The 18,334-nt window shown below is 34.4% G+C and overlaps 2 protein-coding genes and 1 long non-coding RNA gene across 8 annotated transcripts in view; 1 reads left to right on the forward strand and 2 right to left on the reverse strand.

Moving 5' to 3' along the window:
• Nucleotides 1-5,198: 5,198 nt before the first annotated feature.
• On the reverse strand, nucleotides 5,199-6,104 carry LOC116164362 (Golgi-associated plant pathogenesis-related protein 1-like). Its single transcript, XM_031478528.1, has 3 exons — nucleotides 5,954-6,104; nucleotides 5,808-5,902; nucleotides 5,199-5,648 (listed from the first exon to the last, which is right to left on the reverse strand). Exons 1-3 carry the CDS (start codon nucleotides 6,003-6,005, stop codon nucleotides 5,286-5,288), a joined length of 510 nt encoding a protein of 169 aa, XP_031334388.1. The 5' UTR covers nucleotides 6,006-6,104; the 3' UTR covers nucleotides 5,199-5,285.
• Nucleotides 6,105-9,180: 3,076 nt separating this feature from the next.
• LOC116164949 overlaps nucleotides 9,181-18,334 on the forward strand; it is a 30,064-nt gene continuing 20,910 nt past the window's right edge. Inside the window, exons 1-4 of one of the 6 annotated variants that reach the window (XR_004144041.1) lie at nucleotides 9,181-9,530; nucleotides 9,578-10,379; nucleotides 10,431-10,525; nucleotides 10,756-10,890. This is a non-coding gene — a long non-coding RNA (uncharacterized LOC116164949). Of the gene's footprint in view, nucleotides 9,531-9,577; nucleotides 10,380-10,430; nucleotides 10,891-18,334 lie in introns of those variants that run through there. The other 5 variants (XR_004144038.1, XR_004144039.1, XR_004144042.1 and 2 more) reach the window with 5 other exon arrangements.
• On the reverse strand, nucleotides 15,801-17,906 carry LOC116164948 (beta-galactosidase-1-like protein 3). Its single transcript, XM_031479207.1, has 2 exons — nucleotides 17,192-17,906; nucleotides 15,801-17,137 (listed from the first exon to the last, which is right to left on the reverse strand). Exons 1-2 carry the CDS (start codon nucleotides 17,894-17,896, stop codon nucleotides 15,878-15,880), a joined length of 1,965 nt encoding a protein of 654 aa, XP_031335067.1. The 5' UTR covers nucleotides 17,897-17,906; the 3' UTR covers nucleotides 15,801-15,877.

Here is an 18,334-nt window from a genome sequence, read left to right on the forward strand (position 1 = left end):
AAATCCCTTCTTATTCCTCACTCAATTCGCCCTAATGAAAATAATATGCATTTGTTAAGGGAAGTGAAAACAGTTTATTTACATAACAATAAATTGTTTTCTGAAATCGTCTTAGGAACTCGCATCTAATTTCTAGAATGGAGATGGAATTTTCGGTTTTATTACTATTTGCATGATTTTCAATAGGGCTCTCCATAAAACCATAAAATAAATGCAACGTTCTGAAGAAGTTTCCAGTGTCGTTTGCATTTCTACGGAGAGTCTTGTAAAATCGCCTTTTACATTTTGGCTTAGCTGCGTGACACGAATAACCACTGTGGTCTATATAAAAGAGACACTTAGCGCTCCTTTAATTAGCACTTACAAAACAATGTGCACTTTTAAATGTACGAGGCGATGTTTGTAGACAACTTTGATTATGTAAATACTGGGTGGCGTTAACTTCTTTATGGATCCATTTTAAACTCTTCTTATTTAATTACGCTCGTTTGGAAAGATTACCATATAATGTGATTTTTGCGATGTGTAATGTGCTACTTTCTAGTAAAGTCCATTTTACATTATTGGCGCAGTGGCGTCAGCGCAGTTCACGCGCAATGTCTACAAAGTAAATTGATAATTAATAGAAATAAACTATTTCAAACCAATATACACAACGAGCGACTAACACAGACGGACGAACACAAAGTATAAATAAATAAATAAATAATTCATCTTCCTTGCGACTTCCTCGTTTAGGAACTGCGAAACCTGCGAAAACCCCGAGTAAAGATTTCTAAGGGATTTTTCCGGTTTTTCATATACCGGGTGGTGCACGGTTAAGTAGGAACATAGGCATTTAACATGGGAAATTAGTTTTATGCAATATCTTGCCCTCCATGTACATTTTACAGAAAAAACTGTAGAGTTTAAAATTGTTCAGAATTAAAAACTGTTTTTACATGTTTTATTAAGCTTTTGGTATACCCGCAAATTTAAAAATAAATTTCAACATTTCCGTTATTAGTAGCAATTGATAAAACAACAAAAGTCATGGCTATTGCTACTAATAACAGAAATTTTGAAATTTATTCTTAAATTTGCGGGTATACCAAATAGCTTAATAAAACATGTAAAAACAGTGTTGTATGCACCTTTTAATTCTGAACAACTTTAAACTCTACAGTTTTTTCTGTAAAATGTACAGGAAGGCAGGATATTGCATAAAACTAATTTCCCATGTTAAATTCCTATGTTCGTACTTAACGTGCGCCATCCGGTATAGTGTACATGTAAAAAAGGAAGAAAAGAAAACATAATTTTACCTGTAAAAGGTGGTGTAAAATATTGTATTGGTACATTTGGATCCAAAAAACATGTATTTGAAGAGTGCACACCAATTTTTTTTCCCGGCACAACTTTTGGCAGTCAAAAAATCTCAAAATGTTTGGACCTTTTTCAGTTTTTCGCTTAAAACTCGAAAATGGTAGATATTTTATGAATAACACTTCTTTAGTAAATAAAAAGAAAACAAAATTCTGCGTCGATGAAAGGATGAACAAACAAAGTCCAATAGAAAAATGTTTAATAGCGATTAATGAACACCAGGATAAACATTCATTTTTTCCGACCATTCTAAAAAACTGAGCTCACCTTTTTAATGCGTTTTGGCTCCTAAAGGAACGATAAAATCCACTACTCCCTCCTTAAAGATTGTAAGACATCTGAGGTCAAAAAGTACCAAACATTTAAAATTGGACCAATTTTTTAAATTTGTTGGAAATTATTGAATGAGCCGGAATGAACAAGACTCATCTAAATTGCTTGAATGGCTCTCCCAAAACCACCCTTTCACTGCAACAGATGTCCTCATGTCACTAACCTAACCCAAGTAGCAAAATTGGATACATTTTAGCAAACGTTTTCATCAAATTGTTTCTGTTCCCGTCACAAAATGGAAGCTGTTGGCGACACATCTTCGAAACATGTATCAATTCTGGTAGCATTCAAATAAGCAACATTTACGAAAATGTTCGAATAATGTATAATGTTATTTTCGGGGCTGTTGCGTTCAAATTACACCATTTGGATCAAAATGGGCACATCACTTTCGATTTTTTTGCGATCTATAGGTATTTTGGTACTTTAAAACTACTAACACTGTTGGGTATAAAATGAAAACAAACTGTTTCCAAACCTTATACTGTAATGTTCATTAATTTATTATTTTTATTTATTATTTATTTTATTTATTATTTATTCATTATTATATGACTACTGCAGAATAATGGCAACGCCACGACCATTGAATTTATTCAATGCCACGACTAAATATAAAACGTATAATCCAACTCTCCAACTCTAAATAAGTTTGGGAATACGTTGATATATTGAATGAATTTTTGAACCAATTAAATGCTTCTAATAAGGACCCGGATTTAACATGAATACAGAGAGAAAGAATGAAAGTGCTTTTCGTACAGTTTTTAGGCATGAGGTGACACAATAATCTTGAGTTGCTTGTTTCGATTTCAAGACATTTCATTTTGCGACGTAGGTATTTAGTTCACTCCTATCAAATTAATTTAAAAATTAGTAAACTTTGCGACCATTATTATTAAAGCTAATAAAAAGAAAAATATGGTTTTTGTCAAGAATGAAACTTCTAAACACCTGTTTATAAGGCCGACGCCGCCGACGCAATGGACTACACATGTGTTTCCAATTTTAGACTCGGATAGATAAGATGAGTGTAATTGTAGTGTATAAATTTTTGATTTGGTTTAAATGTAAAAATCCAAATTACTTACTGCATTTTACGCGGTACCTACTCTGTCCTTGTCAAAATTCACCCTTAGCTTTCTTGCTTTCGGTATACTAGGCACCCTCCATTTGAAATTTTTGAAGACCATTCCGCACAAGATGCACTGCACTTCACGTTAACACGATCGAATCATTTGATCATAAGTTATATTTTTGATGGAGGGGCGGTAACGTAAGCAGGTAGAGAGTAATCACCTGATGCGCTTATCTGCACATGCGGTCACTTTTACTTTCAATAATGGGGGTTTACGGTATAGTTGAATTCCGCAGTTCTAATTTAATAAGCGTGTACCTGAAACCATAAAACATTTTTTTGGACAGTAAAAGTTTATTTAGAAATAGAGGCTGATTAGCAAAAAAATAATGAACATGTGCGGTTTTAAAGGTTTATTCAAAACGATATGATTGTGGCGGGCTCTGTGACGTAATAAGCCCGACCAATCAGCTCCTAGAACCATTCAGATGACATAACGACTTGGCAATATTGCAGGAGAATAGCATTTATAACTTGCGTCATCTGTCACAGGCACTTGTCACTTTCGTGCTAGATGCAGTCACAGCCGTCTATAATTACAAGCCGTGCTGAGAATTATGGCAACACTGCATGGTAGGCCGATTTCCTAATTCAACTTGACAGATTTCAGGTGTATTTTATGTGTGTTTTGGGTGTAATATTGCTTTTTACCTGTTTTAACAGAGCGAGATGGCGACAATTTGTGTTACTCCGTACGGAATGAACAGAAATTATTATTCAGGTAAGTTGCTAAACGAAATATATCGATTTATTGTCATAACCTCTAAAGCAGGCTACTCCTTAGTGGACCCTTTACAAGCACTTGTATTTGTTCAAAGTACCTGTACAAGCTCAAATATGACCTACACACTACGTGGTACGTAAGTACGGTAAGTGTTTATCGTGAAAGAATACAATAATTATTTTATTAGTTGGTATTTCAGATATTCTAGCACGGACATGTCAAGTCGATTTTCTGAAGGAACCTTCCGACTTATTCCCAGGAGTTCACGGTACGGGAATTTGAAGTCTACGGGGCTCCCCTCTTTAAAAGCTTCGTACCTAGACCCACTGGAGTACCGACTGGCTTAAAATCTGCCATTCCGAATCACACCTGGTCGTTGATAAAACTTCGCTGATGCACATCGATTTACTGTCCTTTTGCCGAAATTAAGTGCCCAAGCATGTGCTTCACCTCGACCTCTTTCGACAGAAGTTCACCCATTTCGGAGATCTCGATGGAAAACACATTATCATGCAGTTACCAATTTACAGCGTTCCGAATTTTAACGTCAAATAAAAATGTTATTATCCATTTTTGTAAATAAATTAAATATATGTACAATTGTAAGCTGCTTAAGTATCTTTCTTCTGTATTAAAACCACCAAGGCGAAACACAGGAGAGAGGAAAAATGCAATTTTTCAAGAGCAACAAGACGCCATTAAAATGATATCGGCCCACCGATTGACGTTCGGACAACGTTGCCAAACTTCTCATCATGGCTTGTAATTATAGACGGCTGTGATGCAGTTAAACATCCCTCTCAAAACGTCAAATGTGACAAACGTCAGACCCTCGCGTAAGGTTGCCAGCTCACTTCTACGTGATTGGTTGCAGGTTTCTGACGTATTTAGTCTGAAGCGTTTCAAATTCGGACTAAAAACACAGCTTTTCAATAATTTATTTTGGGTTTATTTTACTCGCAAATAAAAATTGAGGACACACGGGTTTTTTATTTTTAATGTACTTTGTGGATCAGAAATAAAAAATGAAGGCGGGATGACCCCATTTGTTATTTTAAAAGCATGATGGTCCTGTAGTTAAGGGCTGAGTGAATTATAAAAGTGACTACCAGAAAATGAGCTTAGTGCCAAGATTATTCGCCAAAAAATAGCAGTGCCGGAATAAATTTACTAAGGAAACGTATTTCAGCTTTATTGTCGACATCATAGAACCTCCCATTGGTGAGTAACCCCGCGTTTTTGTTTTTCACACACTAGCGATGTATTATTAACCAGCTTGCGTTGTTTTCACGGAGAAGCTTTGTCTTTTTGTAGAAACTCGATCAGAAAGATATTAAGTAAAGTAAATTGGGAAAAGCAGTATAGAAAGCTCAGTTGCCAAAACTACTCCGTGAAATATAAAAAGAAAATAAAACATATCATCGCTTTTCTTAATGACCTTCGATGTTTATGAAACCCAAGTTTAACTTTTTTATATTTGCGAGTTCTAAATTTTACCCAATTTCCTCTTGAATCAGAAAACGTACTAGCCTCATCGACAATAAAATTTTCTTTATTCAATATAGATAGGGACATATGGAATAAGGAAACGGAACACTGCACTTCGTGTGAAGCGGAGTATTTGTGAAATAATAATAATTCAGATTACATATGTATTTATTTCCCGGGAAAAGTATAAATAAGCACACATACCACAACTAAGAAAAACAATTCAATTTCAACAAACTAGTTGAGTGGCCGTGGGACATTTTCAATGAATTGTCCTTGAACATTACCAATCGGGTCATAATTGCAGGCCACGTACACTATATTTTTAGATGATTTTGCTACACCGACACCCAATTTCCGACTACTTTTCCAAATTAATTGAGTAAAATGATAAGTACCCTCTATGCCATCGTTGGTATTATAATCGTACTTTTGACTTTCATTGTACCAAACTTCTACTGCTGTCAACGCTATCTCTTGATTCGTTTGTTTGTATACAGAACTCCAAAACAGGTTTTCGCCATAAGGGTTATCTGGACGGTGAGAAAACGTGTCTGTTTCTGCAAGATGGTTGGCCCAGTCTTGGGCGAAATTGTTCAGCTATAGTAACATAACATTTGATTATACTTTGGTACTCTAGGTAATACCAATACAATTCAGATGACTTAGTCTGTAACTGCATTGCATAATTTCAGACACTGTTTTTTTAAATGATTGCTAATAATTTTGACTAAAAATTAAAAAAAAAAGTAATTATACCCGACTGTCCAAGGTTAAGGGAGGTACTCCATGTTGCGCTCTGTATCGATTGTGAGCATTCAAAACGGCAATATTAAGTCGTCGGTCTCCTAAAACTTTTACACACTTGCTAATATACTTTTTTGATATAAAAGTGTCCCACTTACCTGCCACTAAACTGGCACCTACAAGGAACAGTAAAACCAATGCCGCTTGCATGTTTAACTTTTGAAGTCTGAATGAACAGTCAGAAGTGGTACTCTTTTATACAGAGTGTTATCACTTCTTTAACGATAATATTCCTAGCAAATATGCCAGATATTCATTTTTTATTTATCAAGCACATTTTTAGCAACCGTAACTACCTATGATTGATAATATTTGCGAACTAATTGCGCGTGTAATTATACCTATGCATGTAAATGAGGCAGCACATATATGAAATTTTCCTTTGATAGTGGATAGCACTCTGATTAGCCGAAATTGGTGCAAAAAATAGTAATTTAAACGTCTGCATCGAGTGGGTATAACCAATTAATTCGGAACTCTTTGCATCCCTGGGAAAACGTGGTAACAATTAATGAATAATTCTGAACATCATGTTTATATAACCAATTTTTAATTCAGTTAATTTTTATGACATTATCTTTGAATGTTTGAATTGCCAGAAGCATTTTGGATTCAAATTCAACTTTGCCATGAAGTTTGACGTTAGTCGATAATCAAGGCATTTGCGAAGATATTGAAATACGAATTTCTGAACGTTTCTTTGCTAAAGTCAACTTCTAGGTGTAGGTAAAGACATCCCCACAGTACACAATCTTTGCACAAATTACCTTTAGATTTTCATTCTCCTGTTCATATTATATTTTTTAAGGGTGAAATATTTTTTATAATATGGAAATTGACCATGTCCCTGTCATGTCTAAACGTTTGAAATTGTGAATAAAGTAATTCGCTCGAGAAAGGTAAATCTAAAGATGCAAGGCTAGCTTAGTTCGTTAGGTTATTCTTTGGGCAAAATATTTTTACTTTTCCCTTTGATCACAAAAGCAAAGAACACCATCCTTTTTTAATTCTGTTTTTTCTATTACGATGACTTTTTTATGTTTTTTTTTCATCTTATAGCATCTTCAAGAAAATTCTTATGAACACTGTAAATAATTTTAATATGTAACTTACGGAATTCAAATATTTTATATTACATACAATGACATTAATAAGTCCTATGAAGGAAATAGTGCTTATATATTTTTCTTATTTCTACTAATAGTACAGTCAATTTGGCACGAAAAACTGTCGTTTTTGGAAAAAAATACCTTATAATTTTTTTGCATAAATCGTTGTTACCTTAGAAAAGCTTAATTCCAAAAATCCGGGATAGTACCGTGGGGCAATTTTGAGAAAACTCAAAAAGTTTTTGGATTCGATTTATCTCGAAAACGATAAGTTTTTCAGAAAAATGTATTGAATAAAAAATGTTGCGGACGTTATTGTCCCAAAGTTCCCAAAAAAAAGTGTTTCTACTTTTTCACCGAAAAAAAATTTTTTTCTCTCGCAATTGCAAATGCAAACGTTATTGGCCGTGCAAAAACCTACAAAATGCAAATACACTTTTTTTTACGTACACAGAAGCAGAGTACGTGGTCCGAAAGATTTATGTGTACATAATTGTGTATGTACATACTGTACTCATAAATACATATGGATGTTAACTTAAGCTTTTTTACAAGGACAAAGTTAAATTTTGTTTTACGTGCAGTATTTAACTGACTTCTGTCCTTGGTCTGTTAAATTTATGTTTTGTTGAAAAGAATAAAGTTTATTTCTTAATCCTTGTGTCCACATTTATTATTTTCACTAGTTTCGCGATAATCCGAAAATTTGATAATCCGAAAGGTCGGTGGTCCGAATCGATTCGGATTAACGAGGTTGTACTCTACCTACTTGTTTTGATTACTATTTTGTTTTGTATACGTGAACCCATTTTATTGAGGGGGCGTGTGAATAACAATAAAATGTACTTGTTTGAAAAGAAAAAGTTTGGCAACATCATGTATGTAAAACGTGGTGTGTATGAGTTAGGTTATGAAGTTATGTAGTTGTGCACGTGTTTGTTCCCAGTTTCGTTTTAGTTCTTTATGTATCAAGGGCATTAAGGCGATATTTATGCCGAGGGCGACAGAGCCCGAGGGCTTCTGGCCCGACGGATTGTAAGTCGCCCGAGGGTTAAATATCGAGTAATGCCTGAGGTGCATACAACATTTTATTTTTCATCGTTCCAAATAATGCATTTCCAATATACAAATGTAATGATTATTATTTTTCATTTGCCTATTATATGCCAATTATATCTGTCATATGAGATATATAAAGCAGTCTATGACGCCCGAGGGCAGAGGGCATAATGAGATGACAATCCATTATGCCCTCTCATTATGCCCTAAAACTGCCTGTCAAATATATTGATGGAGTTATGTCATAAAAAAAGGTGCTACTTGATTCGTATGAAGCACTAACCAAATATATTATGTCCGTAATACATGTTTTACTCCAAATAAACGTATTTCCAATATAACATTATTGAAATCATTTAATTAGATCACCATACATTTGTGACGTCAACTATTGTTTATGTTCTATCCCTATCAAGTGTTTTATTCCTTTTAGCTCCCCGGGCCAGAACAAGGATCTATTCCTATAGTATATTCGTAATGAAAGTAAAATAATCTTTCCAACTATGTGTTGTAAGACCTATATAGCCATTTAAAAAAAGCAAAATCTCCGTGTCAAAAAACCATACGGGACAAAAATTTTCTTTTCATGCTTTAAGTCCGAAAACTTTCAAACTGATATCTCCAACCGTTTTCACACCAGTGCTTTGGTTCCATCTTTATTAGCCACTCTGTATAATATGTTCTTTAGAGTAGATGTCTCGGATTCTACGATGAACCTTCGATCTTCCAGGAACGATCGGACATAGTTAGGTAAGATGCCATGTAAGTTATATTTTTACAAATAATGATATTATTATAAAAAAACTGAGCGTAATCTAATTTGGTGTCGGTAGTTTGTAGGTACTATAATTATTGATCACAATTATTTAATTTAATTACTGATGTTATGGAAATTACACTTTCGGGTTGTCTAAACAGTTTTGCATTTGGGCTTAATTAGTTTCTATCCATTCAATCGATCATTAGCGGAAACAACTAATCTTCTCATTACCTTCCTATTGTATCTATACATTTCCGAAAAAGTACAAGTATACTGATACCTGAAATAATAATTGAAACAATTACCCTAATGACACTGTCATATCATCTAAAAGGTAATTAAGGCGTATATAAATCGTAATACCTCCTTATCGAAGCTTTTATTTGGCCCTTGGTAGCAGAGTGAAAAGACTACAGAAAGTTTTGAAAGTACATTTCTTTAATGGTGACATCAGTTTCATCAAAAACTAGCAAAATTGTAGAGTTTTTACATTAATTTTAAATTAATTTTGTATTGAATATGCAAAAAAAAACACTGGGGCGAAAATCTCCCCACCTGGTACCTGTTTTAATTTTTTTAATCACGACACCTTGTTTCATTTCGGAGGGGTCCAGCAGGAGTTAAAGAATTTTAATATACTTTGTTTTAGTGGTTCGCCACAGTGACGGAGCATTTCGTTACGGATACATCGCATCCCGGGGAATGTGCTGTCTCCTGATCGGCTTTGGTTTCCGCTTTTCGAGAACAGTGTGTGTAAACATGATCAGCGATATATTATTAGTTATTTCCCGTAGGTCATTTGTCACCTCCCCGTCTGTCCCACGGAGAAATGCTGGGTATCAGGGAAACAGCAGGAATCTGCTTCCAGACCTATCCGCTGGTAGCATCCGGTGTGATGGTACAGACATACTCTCGTCACGACTCTCTTTGAGCTTCGCGAATTCTCCGACGACACTCTGCTGTACGTTTTTTGAACACTATTAAGGTTCTCTATCGTGGGACAGCAGTGAAGTAGGTACCCAAATTCATATTTCAATATGATCATCGGCTAACGTCACAGCTCACGGTAATACTGTATTACCGAAGTTTGCTTAAAACACGAAATTTGAATCCAAATTGCTTCTCGCACACCAAACATTCACAAGAAATTTAACAAAAATTAACTGATTTAAAAAGGGTTATAAAACACTATGCGTATTAAGAATTTCCCTTAGCTTAATGCTACCGCGTTTTCCTAGGGATGCAAAGGAATTAATTAGCTATATTCACTCGATGCGAGTTCAAATTAATATTTCTTCTAATTGGAATGTTATTTAATATGGGAAAATTTCACACATATGGTGTCTCATATAAGTATAATTACAGGCGCAATTAGTTTGCAAATTGCACCAACCATAGGTAGTTAATGTTGCTCATCGAGTATTCCTGAGACATAAAAAAATAATATCTGTCATATTTACGAGTAGTACAATCGTTAAAGAAGTGATAACACTGTATAAAAGAGTACTAATTGTGACTGGTCATTCAGACTTCAAAAATTAAACATGAAAGCAGGATTGGTGTTACTGTTCCTTGTAGCTGCCAATTTAGTTGCAGGTAAGTGGGACATGTTTATATCGCAAAACTATACTATCAACTGTGTAAAAGTTTTAGAAGCCGGTACACTTAAGGCTAACGTTTTGAAAACTCACAACAAATACAGAACACGACATGGAGTACCTCCCTTAATCTTGGACAGAAAGGTATAATTTGTTTTTTTAATTTTTAATAGTATTACTACTCCTGTCCTAATTATGCAATTTTAGACATGATATTTTTTGGATATTCTAGGGATTTCTAGCAATTATTAAAACAAAACCGTGTTTGACTCCAAACAATGTCTGAAATTTTAATACAATGCAGTTGCAGATTAAATAATCTGAATCGTATTCGCAGTACAGTATCAAAGTGTAATCAAATTTTCTCTTACTAGCTGAACAACTTGGCAACTGGTAATGTTCCAGGACAATTCAGTGAAAACGTGCCACCGTCACTGTATTCATTGTTGAAATGGAATTGTATTTGTGTTGCATTCAGAAAATCTAAAATAAAACGGAAAACATAACAGCATGTAATAATTGATCGATATAGAATTTTTTTCGGTATGTGAAAATGCAAAAAAGTAAAACATGTTGTATTAAAAAAACTTTCTAAGGTTTGAAGTTTTTAGAATTGATCATTAGTTTTAAAACATCTTACGATTAAAATTTAAATCACTCTCGTGTAGCATCAAGTCAGTATTGTAGATTTTGGAAGACTTTTTGAAATTCAAATCAACGGAATCATATGTAGAAGGCTCAAAAGAAAATGAGTCAAACGTCAAAAATTTTGAAGAATCTCGAATAATTTGAAAACCTGCTGGGTATAGGGAGATGTGGTATCAAGTGGTATCAAACAACGTAGATTTCCATGTAGATTTTGAAATGCAATAAAAAATACAGGATGTTTTATTTAAAATCAAAAAGTCGGTATCCACATCCGGTGAAACTATCATATTTTCTTTCAGTAGGTATTGAAAAACTATGTCGGTATGGAAATTTTTATGAGAACCTGAAAACGTTTAGGTAACGGTACAACCTGTATACATTTAAACCGTATTAATAGCTTCGGGATGAGTTAAATGATTTTGTTTTTTGAAGTGACTACTTATTAATTATACCTGTCACCATCAGCGATCAACTGATTTTGCATACTGTTCGCTGTTCGTACCAGTTTTACTGTTGAGACGCATTTGTTTGGTTTTATTGTAGTTTCATTTTTACATCAGTTAAAGATGACTTTTAGAACCTACATAACATCAGTCAGGTTTTATAATAGACTTCGCGCCAAAGGACCAACTCTACTCGGTTTCTTTACCTTAGACTTTAAATTTTTGCTCATAATTGATTTCTTTTTACTTATCTTAGCGAAGGTAATGCAACAGAGGCATTTATTTATTATTATTATATGAACTTAACTTAAATCGAACCAGAACTGTGTTATTTCAAAGTAACTATCGGTTAGTTCGGAAAATTTAATCTCAAACTCTTCGGAATATTAAAAAGGAGAAAGTTATTGAACCTTCGATAGAATTTTCTTCAAGGGCACCGATTGAAAACCAGTTTTATGTGTTGTTTACATGTAAACAAGCACAAGGACACATATAGGAGAATAAATGCGACGGAAAAGCGTCGTCGCTACCAACCATAGAATTTTAAGCCTTTTTTTTTTTTTACCAAAAATCGACTACACCAAAATTTCTCGAGAAAACACTTTTTCTTATTAATTTTGGGGCGAAGAATCCAAAACAATTCGTACTTTTTCGATTAGACTTCTCACTCAAAGGTTATAGATTAGAAAGCAATTTCGAAAGAATATTCAAAGGGCTGTAACTTTTGAACTAGTAGCCCAACCTTCGAACTGTTTAATATTATGGATTCTACAGGGCACATTCTATAAGAAAAATTTTTTTCCCGCTCGATGTCAGACAATTTTTTTTTCGGGACTCAGAAAAAGGCAGTGTATAACCTTCCTTTTTTTACCAAAAATTGACTACACCAAAATTTCTCGGGAAAACACTTTTTCTTATTAATTTTGGGGCGAAGAATCCAAAACAATTCGTACTTTTTCGATTAGACTTCTCAAGCAAGAGTTATAGACGAAACCAATTTCGAAACAAAATTCAAAGGGCTGTAACTTTTGAACTAATGGCCCAATCTTCGAACTGTTTGAAATTATGGGTTATACAGGGCACATTCTATAAGAAAAAAGTATAATACCTGTGAGAAGGTATGAGGTATGAAAGCGGTAGTAAAGTATGGAGTGTCAAAAGCAAGTATGGGGAAGAATTTAAGAAGGATTTCTGAGGATCTATTAGAAATTTTATCCGATTTCAGAGATTTCCGTGGGTCTCCAGGAATTGACGGGGGGCTTAAGGGATTTCTTTGATCGCTTGTAAAAATTTTTCTATTGGACCGATTTTGTTTGTTCATCTTTTGATCGACGCAGAATTGTGTTTTCTTTAATTTACTAACCAAGTGTTAATCATAAAATATGAACCGTTTTCGGGCTTGAAGCGAAACACTGAAAAAAGTTCGAATATTTTGAGGTTTTTTGGCTCTGACTCTTCAATCTTATTTGGACCCAAATGAACCAATTAAAACGATAAAATCGTTTGCACCACCTTTTTCAAGAATCGTCTACCTTTTAGAAAATGCACGTCGTAGGATTTGCACAAGACAGCGTTACATAATCGCGTAAAATTTCCTGTCTTCTTTTCCGGGGGGTCGCCACGCATGTTCAATCTTACGACATCTAGAAATAAATAGCTGCAGTACTGCTGCTTGCCGCCATTGTATAACATTTTTGAGAATGATTCCTGGTCGCAATATTGGATTTGAAATGACAAAACTATCAATATTGAAAGAAGAGGAGCAGTTTTACAGCAACTGTACTTAAAAATTGAAAAAGTGCTTAAAATAAAAAATAAAATGTGTGGTCTCATTTCAGCAACATTGTAGAAATACTGTCTTTCTAGTAAAAACTTTACATATTCGCTCTAGAGTAGAGTTTATATTTTCAAAAACCAACCTAAAAATGATTGTATAAGTATAAGCTCAGAAGTCATTTTCAAAGTACAATTTTACTTTGCAATTTTTTAGTGGCGACCTCTATTGGTTGTCATGAATTGTATGCTGTCCTTAATGAAACCTTTTTATAGTCTCTCCTAGCTATTTCTCAGCGGGATTCAATTATATATCGTATTTTACAGTTGATTGTAACGTTTTGCAATAAAATTAGAAATAGATACCACGAGAATCAGCGCTTTCGAATATGGCTTTGGTTTCCGAATGCGAACTGAGTGGAAAAAATTCCCCTACTGAAAATCGTATGCGATTTTTCGTATATTTTGTTAAGAAGAGTGAAAATAGTATCGCTGTTAAGAGAATACAAAGTTTTGACTGCAACCTTTCGGCTTTATTTTACGGTGGCCGTAAAAGCTTAATTAATTACAAAACGACCTTACCGAAACACTTAAAGGTGCGTTACGGACGGAAGTAAATTGCAACAAAAAATCACTATGTATAAATACGACTTTTATAGCACCTAAAGTTATATTGCGAAAGTGAGGGTCTGCTTTGTAGATGAAGATACCGCAAAATAAGTAGGTTATTATCAAAATAAGTATATACTAATAAACTGAATGTTACAGTTACGCACGTTGCCATAATATTTACTGTAAATGCATATTGCTCTTGAGTCTTGAATTACGAAATACACGCAATTATCGCAGTTATAAGTGAATGGTGAAAAGTATTTACTCCCTGAATTCTGTTTTCAGGTTTATAGAGTCGTTGGTAGCGTTTCCACGTCCTGAATTTCTTTAAATGCAATATTGATTCTGATGCAAAAGTCGCCTTTTAGGTCTATGGAACGCCGTTTTAGTATTTATACCAACATTTTATCATGTATCATTTTAAATAACAGTCAATCTTATGTCTCTAAATTTTTCGTTTGTTGTTTTTATCTTATGTATTAAGAGATTGATTAAAAAAATGTTGATTAATAAAGATGATACATGAATTAAAATGTTTGTTGATAATTTTAATTAGGCGCTAGTATACACGTAGTCAAATAGACTAAACTGTAGTTCCTGAAACTTCCGCACAATCAGAGATACGAATTAAAATTATCAACAATCATTTTAATTAATGTAACATTTTAATTCAACAATCACTTTAAATAATTCTTGCCGATTTTAACAGCATGAATTCATATGATTGTTGAATTAAAATGTTCTCTGAAAATATTTGTACAATTTTATTCCAAAATTTTACAATGTGCCATTTTAAATAACAGTCAATCGTATGCCTCTACTTTTTACGTTTGTTGTTATTGTCTTACGTATTAAATATGATTGTTTAAAGAATGTTAAAATGTGAAATGAATTATATTGTTATATTGAATGAGTGTATATGAAACTGTATTTCAACAAACAATTAATAACAAACAATTAAATTGAATTGCAAGAAATACTTCGATTAATAAAACGATTTTGTCCAACAAACATAAAAATTCGTTCATTTTAAATGTGGAATTAAAATTATCAACAAACATTTTAATTCATCAGTCATATAAATTCGACGATTTGAAAATTGAAGCCGAATATTTTCAACAATCACTTTAATTCATCAAACAAATAAATTTTTATTGTTAGACGTAGTAAACGAATCTTTTAAAATGATTGTTGAATTAAAATGTTACATGAATTAAAATGTTTGATGATAATTTTAATTAGGCGCTAGTATACACGTACCCAAATACACTAAAGGATAGTTCCTGAAACTTCCGCACAATCACAGATACGAATTAAAATTATCAACAAACATTTTAATTCATGTAACATTTTAATTCAACAATCATTTTAAATAATGCTTTCCGATTTTAACAGCACGAATTAATATGATTGTTGAATTAAAAAGATTGTTGGGAATATTTGTACAACACTTCAATAATTGAATTAATATGATTGTTGAATTAAAATGTTTGTTCATAATTTTAATCCCACATTTAATATGAATAAATTTTTATGTTTGTTGAATTAGTTCTAGTTAGTTATATTACTGTTCGTTTATGTATTCGTTTGTTGATTTGTATTGTTAAACTTTCGTTATACACATTGCTATATAATTCATACATCATTTCAATTAAGTGAAGTTTTTTAAACAAACATATTTAATGTTTCACATAAAAACAACAAACATAATAAATCGGAAAATAAAATTAACTGTTGTTTATAATGTTACATTGTAAACTTTCGTAATAAAAAGTAAAACGGCGTTCCATATAGGTCTAAGCAACAGGTACTGGGAAATGTTTAAATCTCCCACTTCACGAACGTATCCGCGATTGTTTTTAATTGTGTATGTTTTAGGTGTAATAACCATAAATGAGCAAAGGAATAATGTCAATTGTCAAGTCTGGTCATTCCCGCCACAGTGAGATATAAACAAAATTTTATTCTGTATGTACACCTAAAGTGGCATACAATTTAAAAAAAGGATTACACAACCATTTTACATTTTAGATTTGATTACATCCCTAGGAGTGTGGTAAATGGGTTTCTCAGAGAAAGTAATCTGTGAACTAGGAGTAAATTGCTCAAAAACTACTATTTCATTGACTCCCTTGTTTTGCAAAGGAGCGGGTAGATAAAGTGTTTGTTGTGGTCCTAAAGGAGTTACGTATCTTCCCAAAACAAAACCATTGATCATCACGATTCCCTTAGTCCACGCCCTCATATCAAGGAACGTATCTTCAGGATTATCTACCGTAAATGTTGCCTTATACAGTGAAGGACCGACAATGGAGAAATCTGGAGATTGCCAGCCGGATAAGCTATTGGTCCATTTGCGTTTGAATTGAAGAGGCATTACTTCCCAATTCGAAATTACGTCGGAATTGATGTAAACGTCACATTGCCACAGACCCTTGAACTGTTTGAACTGGTAGCTAAATCCAAAATTGTTGCGTCCCCAGTTTTCGACTACCAACTCCAGTGTTGCGTTAGTTCTGTTCATGCCACCCAGATTTAATTTCCCATTTTCAAGTCTCCAATAACCAAAGCCGTTTAAATCGTGAGGGCCCGTTAGTTGTTTTGATACCAGTTTACCGTCGATTAGGACAATCACGGAGTCCCAAACGTAACCACTGATTTTCAACTCCGAATTTGCTGGTATATCTAAGCCTGTCTTCTTGTAAACAATATATCCGTAGCTTTGTCCCGAACCATTATTGATTGGCAGCATTTCCATTGCGACTGGCGAGGCATAGTTGAACTTTTCACTAACCAACTCTGCGACTTGCTCAAATCTTAATTGCTCGGTAATAGTAATGTTGGTATACGCAGTTGTAGGTGTCACTTTCGGCATTTCAGGCGTCTTAAATTGCACCTTACTGTATTTACTAATCAATCTCTTGGCGATGTGATACTTTTCAGTGTAATCTCCCCTTTCCGAAAGAGGGGCGTCGTAATCGTAGCTCGTGGTTTGCGGTGCGTACATGAAATTAGTGTCGCCTAAAGAAACTAGCTGGTTTGCTCCATTAAGGAAACCGAAACTGGTACCTCCATGGAACATGTACATGTTCACCGATGCGGGGTACTTAAGAATGCTGTCTAGAACTCGCTCAAACTGCTCGTTACTGCGGACGTTATGAGTCGCACCCCAGTGATCGTACCAACCCGTCCAAAATTCCATCGCCATTGTTGGTTTGTTTGGTTGCAACTCGTTCAGGCGATCAAATTGCTCGTCTGCAGAATCGGCAAAGTTCGCTGTCTGAAAGAAAATAACGATCAGTTGAATGAATTTCAAAAAATTGTGAATACGTACATGCAAAAAATGTTCCGTTAGCGTCCCGCCAATTCCATGCAAAATTGCATTATCTGATGTTACCAGCAGTTCAACGATACCATTTTTGAGGAACAATTGCCGCAGTTGCTCCAAGTACACCTTATCAGTATCAAACACTGGCCAAAGTTTAAGCGCACCATACTCATTTTCCACTTGAAATGAAATGATCGGTCCTCCTAATGTGAACTGGAATGCCGCAAGGATCGGTAGGAGCACGTTGAAGTATCTCGTAACGTGTTTCATAAAGCTCGGATTGGAAGTTCTAACCTCCTGATCTTTCTCTCGCAACAACCAACTTGGAAATCCGCCAAATTCCCACTCGGCGCAAATGTACGGTCCGGGACGAACGATTGCAAGTAGATCTTCTTCTTGCGCAGTTTTCAAGAAAGTTTCCAGATTCAAAAACTCCTGCATGTCCGATCCTCCGTTTCCAAAATCGTAAGTTCCAATTTCAGGTTCGTGTAAATTCCATGGTACGTACGTTTCGACGGTGTTCAAACCGGCGGCTCTCATCTTACGCAGGCGATCTCTCCAATATTGTTGAGGTACGCGGTAGTAATGCAGCGCGCCACTGTGCAAGGTAATATTTTTGTTGTTTAAGGTGAAGTAATTTTGCGCGGCCGATAAGCCGGCGGTAATACCGCCGGCGGTATAATAATTGTAAACGGTCGGTAATGCCGCCATTTTCAAACGAAAGCTGACGGAAAAGTGACAAAGACTTCATTTGGTTCACCTTTTATACCAGCAATTGAGAAATACTTTGTTTCAAGATAAAGGTACTTGTAGAGATAGTAATTGAAAATTAAAACACTTTAGAAAATGACTAGTCTAGTAGGTAAGTACCTGACCTCTATTTCAGTTTTGGTACAATTAAAACAATAACTGCTTCACTTGGTGATAAATATCACTGAGATATTACTGCAATACTGCAATGATATCCCCGCTATCAAGTGAACAACTCAATTAAGTAGTTACCTACGCGAAAAAGAATATTTTAGTGATCTTGGATCTTTAGAAAACAACAACTGTTTTTCACAATAGCCTATAACCATGTTACACGTATGCCATGTTTATCGCACATGTTTGACATTGAGAAACTTTTGTTGGGTCTTTATCTGTTGA

The sequence above is a fragment of the Photinus pyralis genome, unplaced genomic scaffold (genome assembly GCF_008802855.1).
Source record: "Photinus pyralis isolate 1611_PpyrPB1 unplaced genomic scaffold, Ppyr1.3 Ppyr1.4_LG2, whole genome shotgun sequence".
NCBI lineage: Eukaryota > Metazoa > Arthropoda > Insecta > Coleoptera > Lampyridae > Photinus > Photinus pyralis.